The sequence below is a fragment of the Cyclopterus lumpus genome, chromosome 13 (assembly GCF_009769545.1).
Source record: "Cyclopterus lumpus isolate fCycLum1 chromosome 13, fCycLum1.pri, whole genome shotgun sequence".
In the NCBI taxonomy this organism is placed as follows: Eukaryota; Metazoa; Chordata; class Actinopteri; order Perciformes; family Cyclopteridae; genus Cyclopterus; species Cyclopterus lumpus.
Genome location: NC_046978.1, coordinates 9,413,272 through 9,434,486, shown reverse-complemented (window position 1 = coordinate 9,434,486; position 21,215 = coordinate 9,413,272). Strand labels below are relative to the sequence as shown.

General features: G+C 41.4%; 3 protein-coding genes across 7 annotated transcripts; 2 read left to right on the top strand and 1 right to left on the bottom strand.

Moving 5' to 3' along the window:
* Positions 1-193: 193 nt before the first annotated feature.
* Positions 194-4,696, bottom strand: LOC117741761 (testis-expressed protein 26-like). Of its 5 annotated transcripts, none has more exons than XM_034548983.1 (8): positions 4,660-4,696; positions 2,521-2,580; positions 1,842-1,926; positions 1,573-1,735; positions 1,304-1,460; positions 967-1,152; positions 712-867; positions 194-626 (listed from the first exon to the last, which is right to left on the bottom strand). In XM_034548983.1, exons 2-8 carry the CDS (start codon positions 2,531-2,533, stop codon positions 496-498), a joined length of 891 nt encoding a protein of 296 aa, XP_034404874.1. In that variant the 5' UTR covers positions 2,534-2,580; positions 4,660-4,696; the 3' UTR covers positions 194-495. The 5 variants fall into 5 exon arrangements, with proteins under 5 accessions (XP_034404874.1, XP_034404875.1, XP_034404873.1 ...); XM_034548984.1 differs by lacking the exon at positions 4,660-4,696 and adding an exon at positions 4,010-4,159; XM_034548982.1 differs by lacking the exon at positions 4,660-4,696 and adding an exon at positions 3,420-3,505.
* hmgb1b (high mobility group box 1b) lies at positions 3,492-6,198 on the top strand. Its single transcript, XM_034548986.1, has 5 exons — positions 3,492-3,757; positions 4,832-4,987; positions 5,109-5,254; positions 5,340-5,514; positions 5,656-6,198. Exons 1-5 carry the CDS (start codon positions 3,731-3,733, stop codon positions 5,770-5,772), a joined length of 621 nt encoding a protein of 206 aa, XP_034404877.1. The 5' UTR covers positions 3,492-3,730; the 3' UTR covers positions 5,773-6,198.
* Positions 6,199-8,963: 2,765 nt separating this feature from the next.
* On the top strand, positions 8,964-19,110 carry LOC117741788 (protocadherin Fat 4-like). Its single transcript, XM_034549012.1, has 11 exons — positions 8,964-9,121; positions 9,283-9,472; positions 9,736-10,077; positions 10,832-11,745; positions 11,836-12,010; positions 12,136-12,316; positions 12,610-12,860; positions 12,961-13,617; positions 18,333-18,634; positions 18,741-18,826; positions 18,930-19,110. Exons 1-11 carry the CDS (start codon positions 9,068-9,070, stop codon positions 19,108-19,110), a joined length of 3,333 nt encoding a protein of 1,110 aa, XP_034404903.1. The 5' UTR covers positions 8,964-9,067.
* Positions 19,111-21,215: the final 2,105 nt, after the last annotated feature.

The window sequence follows — 21,215 nt, the reverse complement described above, 5'->3', positions numbered from 1 at the left end:
ATTGGGTGCAAAGCAGAATATGTGTTTCGACTTTTTTTCTCTTGAGCAAAGGTTTCCCTCTCTGAGTGTCAGATTCAATCGTTGTGCTTCATGTGTCATTTTAGTGTATTAGCAATTGACGAAAAGGCTAGAATTAAGACAACACATGAGTTCCACACAAAAATGACAAATCAAATAAATTCAGAGAGACACCTTTAATTACGATATATTACGTTATGTTATATTGTTATTATTATCTCCGCCAGTGGGTCAGTTGTGTGCATGTGTGTGTCTGAGTGAGTGAGTGATCATTACGCTGGTGCATAACTGGTGTTCAGACGAGGGGGTTTACCAGTTTCCTTCAATCAGCAAAGGTTGTGGACACACCTGGCAAAATCTGCACTCTGCTGAATGCACCATTCTAGTTTATTACAGTTTTACCACTAGCATGAAACGAAATGACATAAAAACACAAAATACAAAGAGGGATAAACAAACTACCATAAGCAGTAAGATTTAGAGGGGTCCTGGCCAACTTGATATCCACTTCGGTGAGCAGGAATCAAGCACAACTGGCGGGAGTTTATTCACTTTCTCCCTGTTTGGGTGAGCATTTATACTCATGACTGTTTTTACAGCCTCCTTTTCTGCAAAGCAAAAATACACAAAACATGAATTTCCCATCGGTCAAAAATCAAAATCAGAAGGCAACGTGTTAGCGGTGTTGCTTACCCTCCTCGGGTGAAGTTGTGTGTAACTGCTGCAGCTCCTGGGGCAGCAGAGACTTGATCATATTTGTGACATTGGTGAGTCTCTTTCCACAAAACCGGTCGTAGTTTGTCAAATAGGATGTTTTCTGCTGAGTGTGTCTCTGCACAACAGTTGGAACTGCAACACACAGGATAATCAATTGATAGAAAGCATTAGCTCGGTGAATTGCAAGCACTCGTTACTGTGTTTACATTAAAGAAATATGTTTCAGCATACCTATACCACGACAAGTCACTTTAGGATGTGTGCACCTGTCGTGCGAGGAGTTACCCAGCAGTTCAAGCTTTTGCTTTGGCTGGCGATAATTGTCCCTCATCTCTGTATCAGTAGAAAGTATAATTTCAGACTTGCTATGCCGAGGTGCAGGTCTTCCTTCTCCATTAATAATATGATGATCATGTCCTGTCAAATAAGTTCCACAATAAAAAGGAAAATAGAAGGCTGTAGAGAGAAATTGTATGACTGTTTGATTTGGAAGCTCCTGAATGTCAGTAGTTCAGCTGTTCTGACATGCTTTCACATACACAGGACTGAACCAACAGACTTGTCATACCTTGAGGCATACTCATGTAGTCACATCTGTAGATGGAGCTGTACTGTGCTGTCAGGGCCTTACGCATCTCCCCCTCAGATGGGGGACATTTCCACGGGGAGCCGACGTACTCAGAGCTCCGTGCGGCATCTCTAGGCAGCCTCCCCTTCATGAAGGACTTGATGTGGAGAAAACAACTTGATTAAGAGGTTACGAAACACAGCGAGAGGTCAAGCATGCCATTCAGCCATGAATGTAAAATTGGAGGCCAACACAGCCTAAATACAAACCTGACTGGGATGTGGGTTGTTTCTCCTCTGCCCCGAGGCTGTTCCTGTGCAAATGCATTGAGGTTTACAGGGTGACTTCCAGCAAAATTCCTTGTTGTACAGTGTTGAACCAATAGGTCCAGACTGTGAAGAGGAGTCTATAAATGAAGTTGACGTTGGGCACCTGCATATGCATCAACATATACATACAGTTACACACACAGGGAACAAACAAACATGTGTTTTATGCCTATTCAGCATGAAACCAGAAGCCTGTAATTAGAACTTACACCAGAATCTCTGCAGCTGACTTTGGCCAGTGGACAAACTGTCTTCTATTAGATGTTTCATATGGATCCCACCACTGTTTGCTCTCTATGGAAAAATGTACCATTAGAATGCAACCCTGAATTATTCATATGTACTGTGTTATTTTGAGCTACAGACAATGAGTTGGGTGAATGAAGAGTTAAAAAAAAAAAATTTAAATAATTTGAGGAAACAACTATGCAAATGTTAGATATACTATGTGACCCTTTTTTTTGCTTGACTATCTTATTGTTTGACGGGTGTTCAGCTGAGGTGCACAAGAACAGGATTTTGGAAAGTGACAGGGACATATCCAAAATTACCCCAAAGTGAATAGGGAATAGGGAAATTAAATGTGACATTTCTACATGAATAATTACAATGTTGTAAGTGAAAATTAAAGTATTATGAAAAATAAAACGGCATGACAAAATTATTATTATTAAAAAAATACATGTATCATATAATGTACCAGTTTATCATTTAGCTTAATCATAGAACATAATGAGATGGACATATTATATAACAGTAAACCACGATGTAATACAAAAAACAAGAAGGTAATAAGCTGCCTTCTTAATCATCTATAACAACAATAAAAAGGATTAAGTTACCTTCAAGTTTCAATCTCTACAAAGGCTATGCTCAGTTTAACATTACCTTTGGTTGCCATTGGTGATCACTGTTTTGGAATCTTGTTCGATGGTTGTTTTCAGTATTCTGTGTAAAACAATTAGAAAGTTTGGCATTTAGGTATTGTTTTTATCGAAGCAGAGGCAGAGCTGATCCCAGAAGAGTGTTTCTCGTTGCTGTGGTTATGGAGACCTATACAACATCTGAAAGGCCACAGTGAGCTGCTCAGCTGGGGAGATGTTGCATAAAAAATGCAACATTGACTGTTGACATGCTTTATTTATGTCTGTTACTGACAGTGGTGGGAAATAGCTATAGTTAGCAAAGTAATTGTATTCAATGCTATAATCTCCAACGATGACATTTCTAATATAAATACTGGTCATGTATTGTACATGACAGCCATAATTACTGGTTACTCAGCTGATAAACATTTTATATAGGCCTACAAAACATAATTATTTTATGGGATGATTTGTAGGCAACAAATAAACGTATATTATATTTGCAATTTATGATACAGATAGCTCACAATAAATTCAAAGAAGGAAGTCCTCCAGAGGATTCCTTGTGATATTTTCAAAATGTACTCCAGACTCAATCCTACTCAACCTACGGTTATCAAATAATCTTAATCTATAAATCTGATTCTAACCTGTCTAAATCCATAAAAAAACATTTTTTTAAAATAAAAGATGCTCCCTCTTAACCAGAAACAGCATTTAAACGCTGCTTACACGTTGATAATTCAGTAATAGCATATCGTATAACGTTAGGGCTATGACAATGTAACGCTCTAATTAAGAGTTATATAGTTGATACTTTATGGATAGTTTTGATGACAATATGAATCTACATTGACCTAAATCTAATTCGTGAAGTAATGGCACATTGTAGTCTGACACGTTTACTCAAGTAAACAATACCATGTGTAAATTATTCCACCCCACGTCTGCACTTCGCTCTTCTTGATTTGATGTTGTTTTTGCCGTCACTCAAATAAAGGCGTCGGAGCTTTAACATTCAAGTTTAGCGCCACCGCCGCTAGTGCTTTTTAACCAACTGTACAACAAGCAGGACCGAGACAGCGAGTGTCCAATAAGATACTCCAAGGAGTTTACGGCAGCCAATGTCCGACAGCGGGAGCTAGACGCAGGCATAGAGGCATCCTCGCAGCCGAAGGACCGCGCTCTAACGGTACTTTCCCTTCCATTGTTTGAGACGTACCGACGCAAAGATGGCTTCGTATAGTGCTGTAGTTGGGGTAAGCATTAACACGTTCACTTGTTTTACACACTGCGACTGGTGCGGAATCTCTATGAATGAACCCGTAGTCTGCGATACGTTTTGCACAGTAAACATCGTCGTGTAACCTTGCACATTGAGTTGCGTGACTGAGCGGGATGGGGTGCTAACACAATAGCAAGCTTTTGCTAGTGTTAAACAGTCTCGCTAACCGAGCATACATAACCGTCGGCCACGTATAACAGCCCAAACAATGTGCGCTGCATGTCACCCAATGACCAGCTCCTCCGCCTGGCTTATCGTAACGTCCGCTAATGTGTCGGAGCTGCTGGTGGCGCTAGCCTGCTACCCTACAGCTGCGTCGCTATAGTGGGAGCTAACGCTAGCTCGGAAGTGAACGTAGGTTAATACCAATGATTGGTGCTGGAGCCCCGGTACTGTGATGCAGGCGGAGCATCCTCCCCCCTGCGTCCAGCCACACTTGTATTGAACCTTTTAAATCCAATAATCTTCGATATTCAGACACGCACTTGTGGTTAAAACGAGGCCCGTTAGATGGCAGGCCATTGTTCGCAATCAAATCAGCCATTTTAATAATCGTCTCGTGAAATGAGCAGTGTGTCGTGCCAGTGCGCTAAAGCTAGCTTAGCGAAAAGGTTATCATCAAAAGCAACGGGACACAAAGCGAGAGTGGCTAGCGAACAATCAAATGCGCTGCAAGCTAATGCTAATCCAGTGCGTCTCATCTACATGCATTTGAATGGGAGGCGAACGTCACTGGATAATATAATTAACGGTCCGGTCCTTAATCACGAGCCCCACGAACCGTTATATCGCCGGGAATGCTCGCGGCAAATAAAGTAGCACTAAACGAATGCGTAGTTAAATATGAAAGGAGGCTTCACGTTGGCCTCGACATACAATGGGTTATTAGTCATCCCAGACGCCATCCTCCCACCACCCGGTTTAAACAATAGATGGAACTGACAAAGTAAGGGGTGGACCATTGTCTCCGGATGTATTTAGATATTTCTGATGGATGATTATGATTAGATGCATTACTCTTAAAACACATGTATATTTATCTATTTAGCGCTCCAAGATGGGGAAGGATCCTAGGAAGCCGAAAGGCAGGATGTCCTCATATGCCTACTTTGTGCAAACATGCCGTGAGGAACACAAGAAGAAACATCCGGATGCCTCTGTCAACTTTGCAGAGTTTTCCAAGAAATGCTCTGAGCGATGGAAGGTAAATAATTTTTTTTTTGATGCCTGAATCATCTTTTTTTTCTTTCTGAATCCAATTAATACATTTTTTATAGCAAATGTATTTTATATTGTTTGAATAATGTTTTTTTTTTTTTCCAAAGACAATGTCACAGAAAGAGAAAGGCAAGTTTGAAGATATGGCCAAACTGGACAAGGTGCGTTATGAGAGGGACATGAAGAATTACGATCCCCCCAAGGGCCAGAAGAAGAAACGCTACAAGGACCCCAATGCCCCCAAGAGACCACCGTATGTACCACAATGAAGGTTTTCCTTCTGATTGTTGACAAGTGGATTGTGATCATTTTTCTGACTATTTTCTTTCCCCCCACAGGTCTGCATTCTTCCTTTTCTGTGCAGACTTTCGCCCCAAGGTCAAAAGTGAGCATCCTGGTCTGACCATTGGGGACACAGCCAAGAAGCTGGGAGAGATGTGGAACGGCTCATCTGCAGAGAACAAGCAGCCGTATGAGAGGAAGGCTGCCAAGTTGAAGGAGAAGTATGACAAGGTGAAAAAGAAAGCAAGGCTTGGTTTTGGGGAAATTTTAAAATCTGATTTTATTGTTTTCTGAAGTGTCTTTTTACTTTGAAGCTTGTAAAAGAGTGGGGCCCTCTGTTGTGCTAAAACACATTTGTTGTGCTCTCCACAGGATATTGTTGCTTATCGCACAAAAGGCACAGTTGATTCAGCCTCTGCTGCTACAGCAGATGACGAGGATGAAGATGATGATGATGAGGATGACGACGATGATGACGACGACGAGTAAACGGAGGGGATTTTTGTTTATGCCATATAATTCTAATATACTCAATTCACCATCTTGAAACATAAAGAAGGAACAAGAACCTGTGTATATTTAATGTTTCTAAGATGTACAGTGTTATTCTCCTTTTTCTTTGTAAAGTTAACACTACATATCTTAAGTTTGAGATTTTCCAGTGGTAGTCCTTTATTCCCTGCCATACTGTGTACCAATTTAGGACAAAAAAATCAGTCCGTACGTAACTAGTCTTTAGGTGTTAAAACTCAAAAATTAGATTTCTGAGTTGGTGTATTTTTCTTTCTTTTCAGAAAAATATTTTTTTATGTGCTGTCCCAGTGTCTTTTTATTGTTCTTTGAATACCACTCTAATATCAAACACAGCTGTTGACATTCAAGAATGTCTTCAATAAAGGTCGGTTTTTTTTTAAATACGGTTGTTGTTTCTTCTCATTTTAGTTATCTCAATACCTTCCAAGCCTACCAGTCAGTTATCAAAGAACCAACATGTAGTATTCACATACACAATTTAAATATTCTGGGGTTTGATGTTTTTCATTTAAAAAGTACAGCTGGTGGCTGCACAAGTGAATAAATGCAACATGACAACAGCTCTTTGTTCTGGTTTCTGCTGTCAAATTATAAGGCAGCAGCATAGTAGAAAACAGCTATTAACGGAAATGAGAACTACTGACGGCTTGATTTTTACAGGAGCGAAGCAGCCTCTGAGTAACCATATGTAATATAATATTACTAGTTGAAATCAATATAAATGGCTCGCTCACCCATATTCATAAACATGTCTTACTACAAAAATGAGCTGTTGCATAGTGTGTTGGTTTCAAAAACAGCCTAATGGCTGTGATTTGGAGAGATGCCATCAATCGGTAGTCGGCAGTATTAATGCATTTGCCCGGATATAAGGAAATAGAAATTTCCAATGGTCTTTTGCATCACAAATATAGTAAGGGTAAAATAAAAAGCAGTGCTGCAAAAGTCAAGGAACATGACTAGGATAGAAAAGTGCACAATACAAAATATTACAATACATCTGTTATATATATATATATATATTAAATGAAAGTGCTCTAAATGCTTCAGAAATATGCCAACGTTCACACTATGAGGTATAAAGCATATGTACACTGTATGTTACCTAACTGCCTGATTTGTATCGTGTGCTAGGCTTCCTCAGCTCTATTTAGTTTGTCCCCAAATAACCTTGAAAAGTGAGACGTTGATATTTGTACTGTGGTTTAGGGAAAGTCCAGAAGGTGGCGCCATGGTTAATAAGTAAACTCATCAGAGAATAGGCAGTTAAAAAACAGTTAGGTTGGTTATTGTGTCATAGCCACAATGCTCAGCCAGCATGGACGCTGTGGCAGTTGTGAGGCATTAGTCAGACATAAATATAACTTGGAACATTGGAAACAAAGAATTTGTCTTTTGTCAACAAATTAAATCAGACAAACAAAAGGTCGCCTTCCTAAAACACTCACATTTCTTAAAATCAATTATCCAGGAAAACTGGACATTTTACTCAAGAGAGTAAATCAACATATAATGAGCAAAAAAAACGTGAAATAGACTGTGTTCTGTTTCACCTAAATCATGTAGCAGATAAGTTCTTCTCTTCAAGGAGACCAATAACCCTGCCAGTTTCTATCGCTAATGCTGATGTTGGGGCCTGAACTGTTGCTACATTCAGCTTCACACCAGTTATGTGTGTGTCAAACGTACAACGCCCCCATATTATATTGTTTAAAAGGGTATAATTCCAGCCGAGAAGACAAATAGTCATATAAAACAATTAGTGGAGTTCTTTCGTGTCTAAAGAAAGATGAATCCTAACTGTTGTTTGAGTTATACTGACCACATTCAGAAGATGAAATGAAGTGTAGTGCGCCTATTCGAGTCTCACCTCAGTGTCCAGAGAAAAGTTCTCTCTGTGCACGGCCCCAGTGAGACCAGGGAGGGACCTTTTGTGTTCCTTTGCTGCGATAGAGTTCCCTCTGTGGGTAACTGGAGACCGCTTCACGGTCCCAGTGGCCCGACAGTCACTTGAAAGGGGGTTCACATGTCCATTCATCAGGAGTTTCTCAGCAGCGCTGACCTTTGCCTCACAAAGAACTGTCCTCTTAAAAGTGTAAGCAAATATGAATGAGCAGGTCTCACAGACAAACAGGCTTTCATCCTCTGTGGCCCTGCATGTAGAGCACATTTAAGGGGGAAAGCAGTGCTGATGGAGGTTATGTGTTATAGTAACAGCAATTCAGTAAACCATAAATGGTTACTGTGATATTTTTATATATATATATATATACAGTATATGGGCTTCTTTTTTATCCATTGTTAACCTTTTATTACTGTTATTACTATTACTGTTGTGTATTGGCAGCTTTCCGCTAGCACACTCTGGCAGGGGGACAGGCAATGGAAATCAGCCTTGCGGCTGTAATTAGGTGCATTTACATTTTAATTCAAAGTGTTCATTAATGTACATTGTCCCTCTCGAACAAATAAAAACTTGAAACTTGAAACTATGTTCATTTTGGATATCCAAGAGAAACTACTTTGGCAATGCTAGTCATCTACTCAAATGAATTGCTCCTATACAAGTGTATTCAGTTTTAGCATTCTGTGCCACAGTGTCTCTTTTGAAACCTGTGAACCAGAGCAGCAGTTTTCTTTTCTTGTCTCTCCTTTCACCAACTGAATGAACGCCTTGCAGTCTGTGAATGAATTCCCCATCTGACATGCAGCACGAAAGGCTCCCCAGAGGCCACCTTACTGCAGGCAACTGTTCAAAGAGTCCGTTTCAGCGCTACGTCGAGGGACCTTTGTCCATGGAGAGAATACAAAACAGACTGATTCAGCAAAACAAAGTATTATATATGTTACGCTTTTCTTTTTCACTTGCCAGAATTCCTTTTACATAGAAAGCAAAGACGCGTGGACTAATTAATCCAGTGAATGAGAGGCATGTTTCTTTTTGTTATTTATGTAACAACAACAACACACTTTGGAGCCCCAACAGAGTTTTCTTTCTGCTGCTGGATTTGCACAGAATGATGTCAAAGGGGCGTGTCAGTCAGGATTACAAGCTGAGAAGATTGAGCAATCACTATGGAGACAGCTTCTAAAGCTTTCTTTTTTCTTTTTGTCGGTCCTGTCTGGAGGTAATGCCGTGAAGTTTCTAGAAGCTCACTTTTTAATGCCACGTCTGTTTGGTTTTGTTTAGGATCTTATTTTTTTCCACACGATTTTGCAAGTCAGAGGCACTTATGAAGTGAACTTTAAAATGGACTCTACTGGACACTGGAAAAAACACACACTTTTATTGTTTCATTTTCTGGTAAGTTGGTCTCCTAGCTGATATGTTGCAACTTATGTTTATCAAGTTTATATGTTTATGGTGCATATAAATGCATAGAATCTATCTATATAAAGGCTTCAAACGTGGCCTATTCTAACAAAAAAACAAGAGTAATTTTTTGGTTCTCCATGGTTCCTCAGGTGTTTAATACTACTTCCTCACATGAGCCTTCACCTGGAGATACAGTGAATGTGAGCAGTGAGAGGCAGGAAACGCTTGCCTCCCGGTATTATACATCTGACGGCTTACACTCCCATAGCAGATGGCGAACACAGATTGCTCTCTCCAAAACTGTTTATTCATTTGAAGTGAAAGAAGACACAGTACCTGGTTAGTCATCTGTGTCATGTACATTAAGATCAAATACATTATGTTCATTTACTACATTGTTATTATTTAACCTGTGATTTTATATAAAATCCCCATTTTTTTTATGTCAGTAAGATGTTTTCATTTTTTTCTTTACTATTCTCATTTCTAATATATATTGGAAATGATAGTTCAGATCTTTCATTAATTGTCAATGATATTGCCAAAGGTTTCTAATTGTCTTTTCACAGTCACCAGATTGTGCATTTCCCATGTGTTGACAGGGACAGTTGTGGGAAAATTGGAAACCGTGTCGGAGAGTTTCACTCGTATCACATACTCAGTGCAGGAGGATGACGGAGAGAACCTGTTCCTCCTCAGCCCCTTCTCGGGGGAGTTCCTATTATCCCGCAGCCTGGATTTCGAAGCACAAAGATTCTTCATCCTCACTTTGGTGGTGCAGCTGGGCAACTCACAGGGATCCGATGTCAGGGTGTACTTCAACGTGTTAGATGTGAACGACAACCCCCCTGTTTTCAGTCAGGATACCTTTCCTGCGTCACTTCTGGAAGACACTCGGGTGGGCACTTGCTTCCTGTCCTTGGATGTGTCAGATAACGATGATGGTAAGTGCAAGAATACAATAGAAATGTGACATTCATTCAACATACAGCAGATGCCACATTTGTTTGGCCCCTGTGGCATTTAAAGGCAAAGTAGAATCCACAGTCAGAGAAAACCCCAACAGGAATAACAGTGACTAAAAAACATTGTGGTAAAGAAATAAATATTTGTTTATGATGAGTGTGAAATGGCACAATTATTATTCACACATGTCTTAGCTAGACGTGCCACATCTGGCAAGTCAAATCCAGACATGATCACACATCTGCTTTATCTTTGTGTTATTTGATTGTGAAAACCTCATGTTTACATTTTCCAGTGAATTTCTATTCTTTATTTATTGTCATTATGTGATTACTACAAGGTTAGGACTTTGAAGAAGGCCCAGTTAATCCTGGTTGATCTTTGCCCCTCCCTGTCCAAGGTGCTTCTCTCTGGCTGCAGATACAATTTGCCAAGATGCAGGACTGATAGACTTTAGAATTAATTTGTCCCTGCTGTTATTGGCCTTTTAAATAACTCTAATGTGAACATCATTTTGTATTTATTGTTTATTCTTTGTCTGATGGTTATGTGGTTGGTTTCTGTTGTCAGGGATTATAAAGATATCCTTGATCCTAAATTATTGAAATATGCACTTAGCAGCAAACAGGTCATGAGCGAAGTGCAACGTTTTGATCCTTGTATTATACATTGTACACCAAACCATTGTGAGACATTCCATCGTTTGTGATAACATCTTTTCCTCTCTGCCAGGTGACAATGGAGACTTGAAACTAAGAGTGGTTGGTGGAGATGAGGAGGAAGTGTTCTTCATAAACACAGCTGGCGCTTTGTGCCTGAACACAGAGTTAGACAGAGAGAGACAACCCCGCTACGATCTGATTGTGACAGCCAATGACCGTGTCCAGCCTGTGTCGTTACAGTTCACCAGCACGGCACATGTTATTGTTGTGGTTGATGATGTCAATGACAACGCTCCATTGTTTGTGTCAGCCAAAATAGTCAACATACCAGAGGACACTGCACTTCATTCTGTTATAATGACTGTGCGTGCTGAGGATGAAGACATTGGATCCAACGGGGAAGTTTTATATTATTTGAACAACACTTCTGGTGGCGAGTTTAGCATCGATAACAGGAGTGGAAAAATATACCTGGAGGAGGCATTAGACAGAGAAAAGGTAGAAACCCTGACTATTACTATAACAGCCACTGATGCAGGCTCACCCAGAATGGCAACCAATATGAATGTCACGGTGCACGTTGAGGACGTTAATGACCATGACCCAGAGTTCTCTCAGAGCACCTACAGCGTGACAATCAGAGAGGACATCCCCAGAGGAACAAGCCTGTTCCAGGTACAGGCTCTTGATCGAGACATTGGGACAAATGGACAAGTTGGGTACATACTGACCCAGGAGAGCCCGTTTGTGGCGGACGCGGTTCGAGGTGTCATCACAGTCATGGACAAACTGGACAGGGAGAGGGATTCAAACTACACCTTAATCATAACAGCTGTAGATAAGGGGAATGCACTCAGATCTGCCACTGCTGTTGTGAGTATCACAGTGCTGGATGTCAATGACTTTGCACCCCTCTTTACTCCACAAACACTGACCATGCATGTCGCAGAGAATGATGAGGACCCCGCTCAGCGCACACGTCAGGTGCTACTGGTTCTTGTTAATGGAAGACTCCATTGAATGTTGATTACAAAATGTTAATTTCTAGATTGTTTATGTCTTTTTTTAAACCAGGTATCAGCTTTGGATGAAGATGTAGGCGTCAACAGCCAGCTGACCTATTTTATACAGAAAGGAAATGGTGACGGTTTGTTCTCCATCACTCCCAGTGGCACGTTACATATTTTACATAGCCTGGACAGAGAGAGGGAATCATCTTACTTCGTCAATATCGTTGCTGTTGACTCAGGTGATTTAGGCCAAAGTGAAATATTATCACTTTATAAAGTGCTGTTCTGTAATCTTTTTTTTTGTTTTACTCTCAGTCACTTGAAACTTGGTCTGATAAACCATTATTGTCTTTGCCACATGAAGGATTGCCACCTCTAACAGGAACTCTAACCATACTCGTCATAGTGGATGATGTCAATGATAACTGTCCAGAGTTTACTCAGGAAGTCTTCAACACCATAGTGTCTGAGGACAGCCCCCCAGGCACCGTGTTTGCCATCATAACTGCAGCTGACATTGATGAGGGAATCAGTGGGGAAATAAGGTAACACGCAAAAAGTCCCTAAAAAATTTGAGAGCAATGTTGAGAAGTACCGTCTCTAATACAAACTTAAAATACCACTAAAGCTAGGCATTGGCTGAGGCCTTTTGGTATCATTTTTCTAGTGGTGTAGCATTGGGATCACCATTTCTCACACAAAGGTCTGCGAGTTTACAGAATATGCCACACAAGAGCAAATGGAAATCTCTCTTGGATTGTACAGTATATGCATTGTAATGATTTATACTTAAACCCAATTCACTGATGGACTGTTACATCTTTTGACTCTCCTTTAGATATTCCGTGGAGAACCTTAATGTGCCTTTTGACATTGAAGAAACATCGGGAGAGCTGTGTACAACCGATGTCCTGGACAGGGAGACAGTAGCCCTTTACAGGTTGATGGTGATTGGCAGTGATGGGCATCCGACTCATCCTTTGTCAAACTCAGTGCTTGTTAACGTTCTCATTGGAGATATTAACGACCACTGGCCCCAGTTTATGAACAGCCCCTATGTGGCCTATGTGCCCACTGAGATGGCTCCAGGTGAGAGTTTTTACTTCCACTTGGCAGTTATATATTTCATCCTGGATAACATGGTCTTGATAGGATTGAGAGTTTTATTTTATGTTTTTTCGTTCCACAGGTTCAGTTGTTTGTGCAGTAAGAGCAACAGATGGAGATATTGACATGAACGCAGAACTGCTTTTTTCGTTGTTTGGACCAAGTTCAGATCTGTTTTCCATCCATCCACACAGCGGCACTGTATTCACTTCAAGTGCTCTCTGGAGAACGGAAGATATGATTGTCAGTGTGCATGTGGAAGATGCTGGAGAAAATCCCAAATCTGACATCACTACTGTCAGCGTTCGGTTTCAGAACGTCTCTGAGTTTCCAGAGATGACTGTGGATGTTCTGAGGGGTTTCCTTCCTGAGGACGAGCCAGTGGGAACATCAGTTGCGGTTTTCTCTGCGGCGAGCGTCAGAGCTGATCCAGTCTCCTTTTATCTGGCTTCTGGAAACTTTGAAGACATGTTTCATGTGGAGCAGTTGAGTGGAGCGTTGACGGTGGAGAACCCTCTGGATTATGAGAGAAAAAAGGAACTTACCTTGTTAATAGAAGCCAGAGACTCTGGCTCGCCTCCTTTCTCATCATTTGCAGAAATTCACATAAACATCAGTGATGTAAATGATAACTTCCCTCAGTTCACCCAAGCCGAGTACAGGTGTGAAGTTTTTGAGAACTCCCCGCCATCATGGGTTTGTGATGTTCTCGCCATTGACGCTGACTCAGGCAGTTACGGTACAGTGCAGTACAGTATTGCAGAAAGAAACACTGATAGTTTTTTCACAATCGACCCTGAAAATGGTTTACTGAGCACCACTGCAAATGTAGACAGAGAAAATACCCCTGAATTCAATTTAACGATTGAAGCTGCAGAGATACACAGCCCTCTTCATAAAGACATAGCAACGGTTATTGTTGTCGTTTTAGACAGAAATGATAACGCGCCTCGCTTTTCACAGATTCTTCTCACAGAGGTGCCTGAAGGTTCCCCTGTTGGACACACGATTATACAAGTCACCTCAACGGATGACGATTCTGGTGCCAATGCACTAATAAATTACTCCATAATTGATCTAAGTGATGATCTGCCATTTAGTATTGACTTCACCACTGGTGACATAACTGTTGAAAGACTTCTGGACAGGGAGACGCAGGATCATTATATCGTGAAGGTAAACGCAAATGATTCAGCATGGAGCATTAGCACCGACGTCACTATAGTCATTGCAGATGTCAACGATAATAGACCAGTATTTTCGGATCATTTTTACAGCGTTGTCCTCCCTGAAACACAAGATAAAGAGCTGTTTGTCATGCAGGTTCTTGCTATAGATGCAGATATAGGGAAAAACGGTGAGGTTTTGTATGTTATTGAACCTCAAAATGAGCGAGTTTGGGTGAACGCGTCCTCTGGGGAGATCTATACAAAGCAGCCACTGACATTACATAATACTGCTTTTCAAATCTACCAGTTTACGGTTATTGCATTTGATTGTGGCAGTGCTCCTCTGTACAGTAACACCACTGTCACAGTGAGATTAGAACCATATAACCACTATCCACCAATATTTTTACCTTTCCGGCCTCTGATTGTTATCCCATATCACATGGATGTTGGTACTGAGGTGGTCCAGTTTACAGCAATAGATCAGGATGTCAGCAACACCAGCGTTGGAATCGAATATATTTTCAATGGAGGCAATGCATCTGATTTCTTCTGTATCCAAGTCAACAATGGAAAAGTGATGTTAAATCAGAGTTTGATAGACAGCGTAAATCTGTTGTTTACAGCATCAGTTATTGCAAAAGATCAGGGCACCCCTTCTTTGTCATCGCAGACTGAAATCACTTTTGAAATTACTGGGAGGAATCAATTTCCTCCGAGCTTTAGAGAGTCAGATGTCATTTTCTCTGTCCCTGAGGACTTGCCTGTAGGATCAGTAATTGGGAAAATTCATGCAGAAGATAGAGATTACGGTCCCAATGGTGCTGTCGTGTACTGCATTACCCCAGAAACTCACTATTTATCATTTTCTGTCGGAGAAGCATCTGGGCTGCTAACACTGATCAGAGAGCTTGACTTTGAAAAAGAAGTTATTTATCATCTTCAAATAAAAGCCCTGGATGGAGGCTGGGTTTCTCAAACCGGCATGTTAAATGTTACAATGGTAATTATGGATGTGAATGACAATCCTCCAGTCTTTTCATCCTCAGAGTACACCACGTCAGTGCCTGAAAACTCAGAAATAGGAACACATGTCCTAGTTGTGAAGGCTGTGGATGCTGATTCAGATATCAGATATGCTCAAATATCCTACTCTATTATTGCCGGCCATGTGGATAAATTTGCAATTGATTCAAGAAATGGGACTATCACCACTTTGATTGTCTTTGATTATGAGCGAGAGCAGATCTTTGATATAACAATCAAAGCGTTAAACATTGGTGGTCATGCTTTATTTACTTTGGCACACATTGTCATAAACATTTCAGATGTCAATGAGTTCACACCTATATTCAGGCAAAAAGAATACAACTTTTCTGTATTAAAAAATGTGCCTGTTGGAACTAGGATCGGAAAAGTAACAGCTATAGATTATGACCAAGGCTCTGAAGGCCAGGTGTTTTACCTAATGTTTGGTCAAAGCAAATACATGGGCTTTGAAATCAACTCATTTACCGGAGAAATATACACAACTGGCGGTTTGAGAAAACAAGGCAACAGTCGAGTAGTTGTAAAAGTTCTGGCGAAGAACTCTGGTGTTATCACTGGCATGGACGTAGACACAACTTTGGTCCACATCAGTGTGATCGACACGAACGATCCACCCGTTTTCAGCTCTGCCCTTTATTCGGCAAATGTTGCAGAAAACAGCCCGGTTGGGTCACCTGTGATAACGGTGAGTGCTCTGGATGAGGACTCCATATTGGACTGGAATAGTTTCTTCTTCAGCATTGAAAATGGAAAAACAAACATCTCTTTTGCCATTGAGCCATCCAGTGGCGTTATTTCAGTAAACTCTCCACTTGACAGAGAATTTCGGCCAGTTTTTAATTTGACCATTACAGCCACTGATAATGGCTCTCCACCAGCCACTGGGACTACTTACGTCATTGTGACTATTGACGACGTTAACGACAACTCTCCCAAACTCACATTCACTGAGGCTCAAGTGAAGGAAAATCAGCCTCAAGGCACAGAAGTTGCCAGATTAAATGCATCTGATTCAGATTTTCCGCCGAATGGGGGACCTTTTACTTACTGGTTGGTAAACCCTTCAGCAGGAAGTGCTTTTTCACTGACTCTGGATGGAGTTTTATTCACCACACGGACTATTGATCGGGAACAAAACGCTATATATCACATCCTTGTGGCTGTAAGGGATGCAGGGATCCCTCCGCTATCATCAACAACAACGATCCACATCAAGATTGTGGATGAAAATGATAGCCCATCACTGCCGAGAATCATTGTCATCGAGGTGAAATATTTTGGCAGTTCTTTTCCAGGAGGGATGATCGGTAACGTCCATCCTGAGGATCAGGATGAGTCCGATACATTCAACTGCGCCATAAAAAGCGGACAACTAAATATGTTCATAATACCTAATGGCACATGTGAGCTGTGGTCATTTCCTTTTCAAGGCGAGGCTACATTTAATATCACAATCGAGGCATCAGACCAGCTTCACTTCCCAGTCAACAACAGTATCTATGTGAACTACAAAGGTTTCACAAATGCATCTATAGACAGCTGCATATTATTATATGTGTCATCATCCTCAATGGAAGAGTTTATGTCTCATAAGTATTTGCGGTTTGTGAAAGCGCTGGACAGTCTGTTTAACCTACAGGCCTCTAAGACTCATGTATTTGGATTCAAACATATTGGCAGTGACATCCTTCTATTGGCTGCCGTGAAAAATTACAACGGTCAATATCTTAGCAGCAAGGTAGCCAGTCGCATCTCTGTAGGCCATAAAAAATTACTAGAAGGCCAAAGCAATGTCACGATTTCTCACATCACAAGTGATCCATGCCTCATCGATCCTTGTCTAAACGGGGCAGCGTGCAACAGAAACATTTACATCAGACAGGATGTTTCTGTTCTGGAAAGCTTGGCGGTCATCTTTGTGTCACCGCAGAAAGAGATCTTTAATTGCACCTGTCCAGCCGGCTTCACCGGAAAACTGTGTGAAGATGACACAGACGAATGTGAGGTGAATCCCTGTGAGAATAAAGGCATGTGTGTGAATACTCCAGGAAGTTTCGACTGTCACTGTCAGAGTGGCTTCTCTGGCGCTTTGTGCTCTACTGATGTAGAGCAATGCCTGAAGCTGAAGTGCCAAAATGGGGGAACTTGTACTTCCTCTCAGGATGGATATCACTGTCACTGCGTACCCGGATTTGAGGGTAGACTTTGGTGTATTAAAAATATATACATTATATTATTATATTGCATGATCAGAATCCAGAATCTCCTCAATGTCTGGGCTTTATTTGTTTGTGTTTTTAGGAGGAATGTGTGAGCACTTCATAAACCACTGTAGATCAACCCCTTGTGTTCAGGGTAGCTGCAGCAATTCACAGAGAGGATTCTCCTGTCATTGTCCCTTTGGTAAGAATAATGCATAAAGAAGGATCTATAAAGCAAAAGTTCAACATTTTGGGAAATGTTTTTATTTGGGGAAAACTAGATGAGAAGTTCTCTACCACTTATCTGTGTAAGTTAAATACAAGGCCTCAGCCAGTAGCTGGTTAAGTTAGCTTAGCACAAAGACGGGAAACAGAGTGAAATTGTTGGCCTGGCTCTGTCCAAAAGTAACAGACAACAGACATCAGTGTACTCCATCAGAAGGGCTTGTCGCATGGTTGAATAGCTATGGAAACCTTTTATCCCCACACCTTTCCAATGTCTCCTTTCTTGATCTTTACACAATGGCTTCTGTCACTATTCATGTGTAATAAATGACTGCAACGCAATAAGTGCCTTCAAAGAAGGACTCTTTTTAAATTGTGCGCCATTTTCCTGAATACATTTTTTAAATCCTTCAAAGAAAACGCACAAGAGACATTTCATACGAACAAGCTCTCTTTTATCTGTCCACGCCCAAGTAATAGTCTGGCACATAACCCTCAGTAAAACAGTAAATGGTCCTGTATGCACTTTTTAATTAGTGACCTTTAAGGTGCTGCTTGTGGATTTTGTTTCCTTTGAATAGAGCCGGACTAACGGATTCTCCCCAGTTTTTGTGCTAAGCTAATCAGCTGCAAGCTGCAGCCTTGGTTTATATCTAATTGATAGAATATGAAAGTGGTATCAATCTTATCATCCAATTTTTAAGACAGCAAAGTGTAATTAGCAAAATGTTGAAGTATTCCTTTCTATGTCATAAAATATACCCTCACGCATCCAAGTTATGTAACAATATGCTCCATCTTTGTTTTAGGAGTCAGTGGAGTCCACTGTGAGGAGCACAGTTATGGCTTTGAGGAGCTGTCCTTCATGGAGTTTCCCCCGTTGGATCGCAGGACTAATTTAATCTCACTAGAGTTTGCTACAGTGCAGAGGAACTCCCTGCTCCTGTACAACCCTGGAGGACTATCCAGCAGGGAGTTCATTGCACTGGAGATACTGAATGGGTCCATCCATCTCTCTTATGACCTGGGCTCAGGACCCGTGAGGCTGCAGACACACAAGCAGGTGGCCGATGGATATTTCCATAGTGTCACTGCCAGGAGGATTGGGAACGTGAGTTTTAGATATGTCAGCACAAGGTTAATGAGATGGCATTTTTAAAGAAAATAAAAGAGGTCAATGTGAAAAAGACTGATGTAGCACTACTTGCATTTAACAGATGGGTTCTTTGCATGTGGACAACTGCACAGATATTGAGAACAATGGATTTTGCTTTTCACGGAGTGATGGCAATAGCTTAAAGAGGTAGCATTGAAATAATAATCCATATTTACACACACTTCATAATGTCAATTTTTGACCTTGTTTTCAACCTTTACCAACGACTTCTCTCTGTCTGTGTAATCAGAACACTAGATGTTGGCAGTAATATGACGTTCGGAGGAACAAGGACTTTTGAATCCATCTTACTGCTTCCTGCTCAGATAAAAACCCATGACTTTGTTGGATGTATTCGTAACATTTATGTGAATGGCATCCTGCTGAGCCCTTCAAAGGCCCTTGCAAAATATAACATCCTTGATAGGTAAGTATTTAGTATACGCAATTCAATTTCCTATTCTAATAATAAACTTTGCGGTTCTATGATTATATGATATATGATATATCTCTCTACTGCACCCACCTGATTAAGGAAATACCAAAAATGTCTCATTTCTGTTCAATAAAGGTGTCCGAGGACAACGCCAGCACCATGTCACAGCAACCCTTGTAAGAACAGCGGCTTGTGCCATGACCTTTGGTCTGACTATCTTTGTGAGTGCAAAAGCCCGTTTACTGGAAGCAACTGTGCTAAAGGTAAATACACCTTTGAACCACTGTTGGATTTGTGGGATTTTCATCAATTTCATAATTCTCTTTTTTTCCTGTTCTTTCTTCATGAATAGAAATGTCAGAGGAGCTTGTTCTGCGATTTGATGGGAATGACTACATTGAATATGTCATCAAGGAGCGATTCAAGAGAGACTACCTGCTAAAAGACTTGTTGGAGGATGAAAAAGAGGAAAACACCAGAGACCAAAGTGGGATTAACATCAAGCTGAAGACCCAAGATAATGGAGTGTTAATATTTGTTGTTGGACAGACAGGATACACTATGCTGGAAGTAGGTAGAGAATGCAATTATACAGATATTTACTCGGTTTGGACTTATGTTTGAAGTGTGAAATTGCTTGCTTTTTTCTGTCTGCCTCAGATAAAAGACAGAAAGCTTGTGTACATTTCCAAAGACACACTGTCAGAACACCTGTCAGAGTTCACTGTGGACTCCCCCGTGGCCGATGGGTTTTGGCATGTCCTCTCCTTGTTCAGCAGCGGACAGAACACATTTCTGCTTCTGGATAGTAAATCCGTCTTGAACATCACCGGCCGCGGTATGGACCTCACTCCGGTTCGTGTGGAAAAGATTATATTTGGTGCTGCTCTGACAGGTGATTCAACCCTCCAACAGTTAGGTAAATATACCCACGCTCGCTACATACAACCTGTATATCTAAACTAAGATGAAATGATCAACTCACACTTTTTTCTCTTTCTTTTTTAATCCTTTTTTAGTAACAAATAAACCATGTTTAACATCATTCTTTTTATGGCAGGGTTCACTGGCTGTGTGCAGTATTTCAATATGAGCAGTCACACTCTGCCTGTCAGCGGACAGAGTGTGATGATGGACGTCTGGCCGAGCTCGACTCTTGTCCAGTCGAGCTGCGGCTCTCCAGGTGTCTGCCTCCCCTCGCCGTCGTGTTCTGAGGAGGACACAGCCGATAGACGTTGTCTCTCTGCACACTGTCAAAACCGCTGGAGTGAGTGTGGACCTGCCGTGCAGAACAGGTCCTGCATCTGTTTACATAACGTTTCTGACCACGCCTGTGATATCTGCATCTCTCCACTAGAGAGTCAATGCTCTGGGATACAGGGCAGTGTGCCTCTGTGGCTCATAGCTGTGATTCTTCCTCTGATCTCCATCCTGGTGATTATAGGATTGTGTGTTGCCCTTTACAGAGTGAGCCGTAAGAACGCAAAGTGTCAGAGTGATAGCTCGCCAAAGAAAACCGAGCAAGGGACAGACAATGTAGTGTTTCGCTTCGATGACAACAGATCACTCACTGATGCTGCGTGTGCAGAAAAAGAGAAACAGCATGACCCAATGAGTGCTGGTCAGCAGAGGTTTAGGGTGGAGTTTTACGGTGACGCCAGTCTATCAAGTGTTCAGCCGGTGTCAAACAGTGAGCTGGAGTATTATGAAATTGCCAGCATCTCTAGTGCACCTCACTCAGACACTGCCTCACTGAAGCGCAGCTGGCGCAACCACCTGTACGACACAAAGTGTGTGAAAGCTTATCCTAAACGGTGGGGAGATTTGAGGATGCTGTTAGCAGGGTTTAGGAAAGAACGCTTCAGTGAAGAGAGGCCAAAAGGTCCTCCGGAACCTCAAGATGTGGCTTTCCTAAACAAGCAGTTGTCGACTAAGAACGATGCAGAGCACTCCCAGAAAACACAGACTTGTTACAGTAAGAAGTTCCTACAACCAGAGTTCCTGGAACCTGTACAATGCCTCACTTTTGAAGAAATTAGTCAAATAAACACTCCACGGGAACAAACAATCGCACCTCGAGCATGGCCTGAACCTGCCACC

Bases quoted from the DNA above. Each gene is read 5' to 3' on its own strand.
- LOC117741761 (XM_034548983.1), bottom strand. The intron at 1,153-1,303 runs GTATGACAAGTC...CTTATTTGACAG, and splicing joins CTACATGAGTATGCCTCAAG to GACATGATCATCATATTATT. The intron at 868-966 runs GTATGCTGAAAC...TGTGTGTTGCAG, and splicing joins AGTGACTTGTCGTGGTATAG to TTCCAACTGTTGTGCAGAGA.
- hmgb1b (XM_034548986.1), top strand. From the start codon at position 3,731: ATGGCTTCGTATAGTGCTGTAGTTGGG. The intron at 3,758-4,831 runs GTAAGCATTAAC...TTATCTATTTAG, and splicing joins CGTATAGTGCTGTAGTTGGG to CGCTCCAAGATGGGGAAGGA. The intron at 5,515-5,655 runs GTGAAAAAGAAA...TGCTCTCCACAG, and splicing joins TGAAGGAGAAGTATGACAAG to GATATTGTTGCTTATCGCAC.
- LOC117741788 (XM_034549012.1), top strand. From the start codon at position 9,068: ATGGACTCTACTGGACACTGGAAAAAACACACACTTTTATTGTTTCAT. The intron at 9,122-9,282 runs GTAAGTTGGTCT...ATGGTTCCTCAG, and splicing joins TTTTATTGTTTCATTTTCTG to GTGTTTAATACTACTTCCTC. The intron at 18,827-18,929 runs GTAGCATTGAAA...CTGTGTAATCAG, and splicing joins GATGGCAATAGCTTAAAGAG to AACACTAGATGTTGGCAGTA.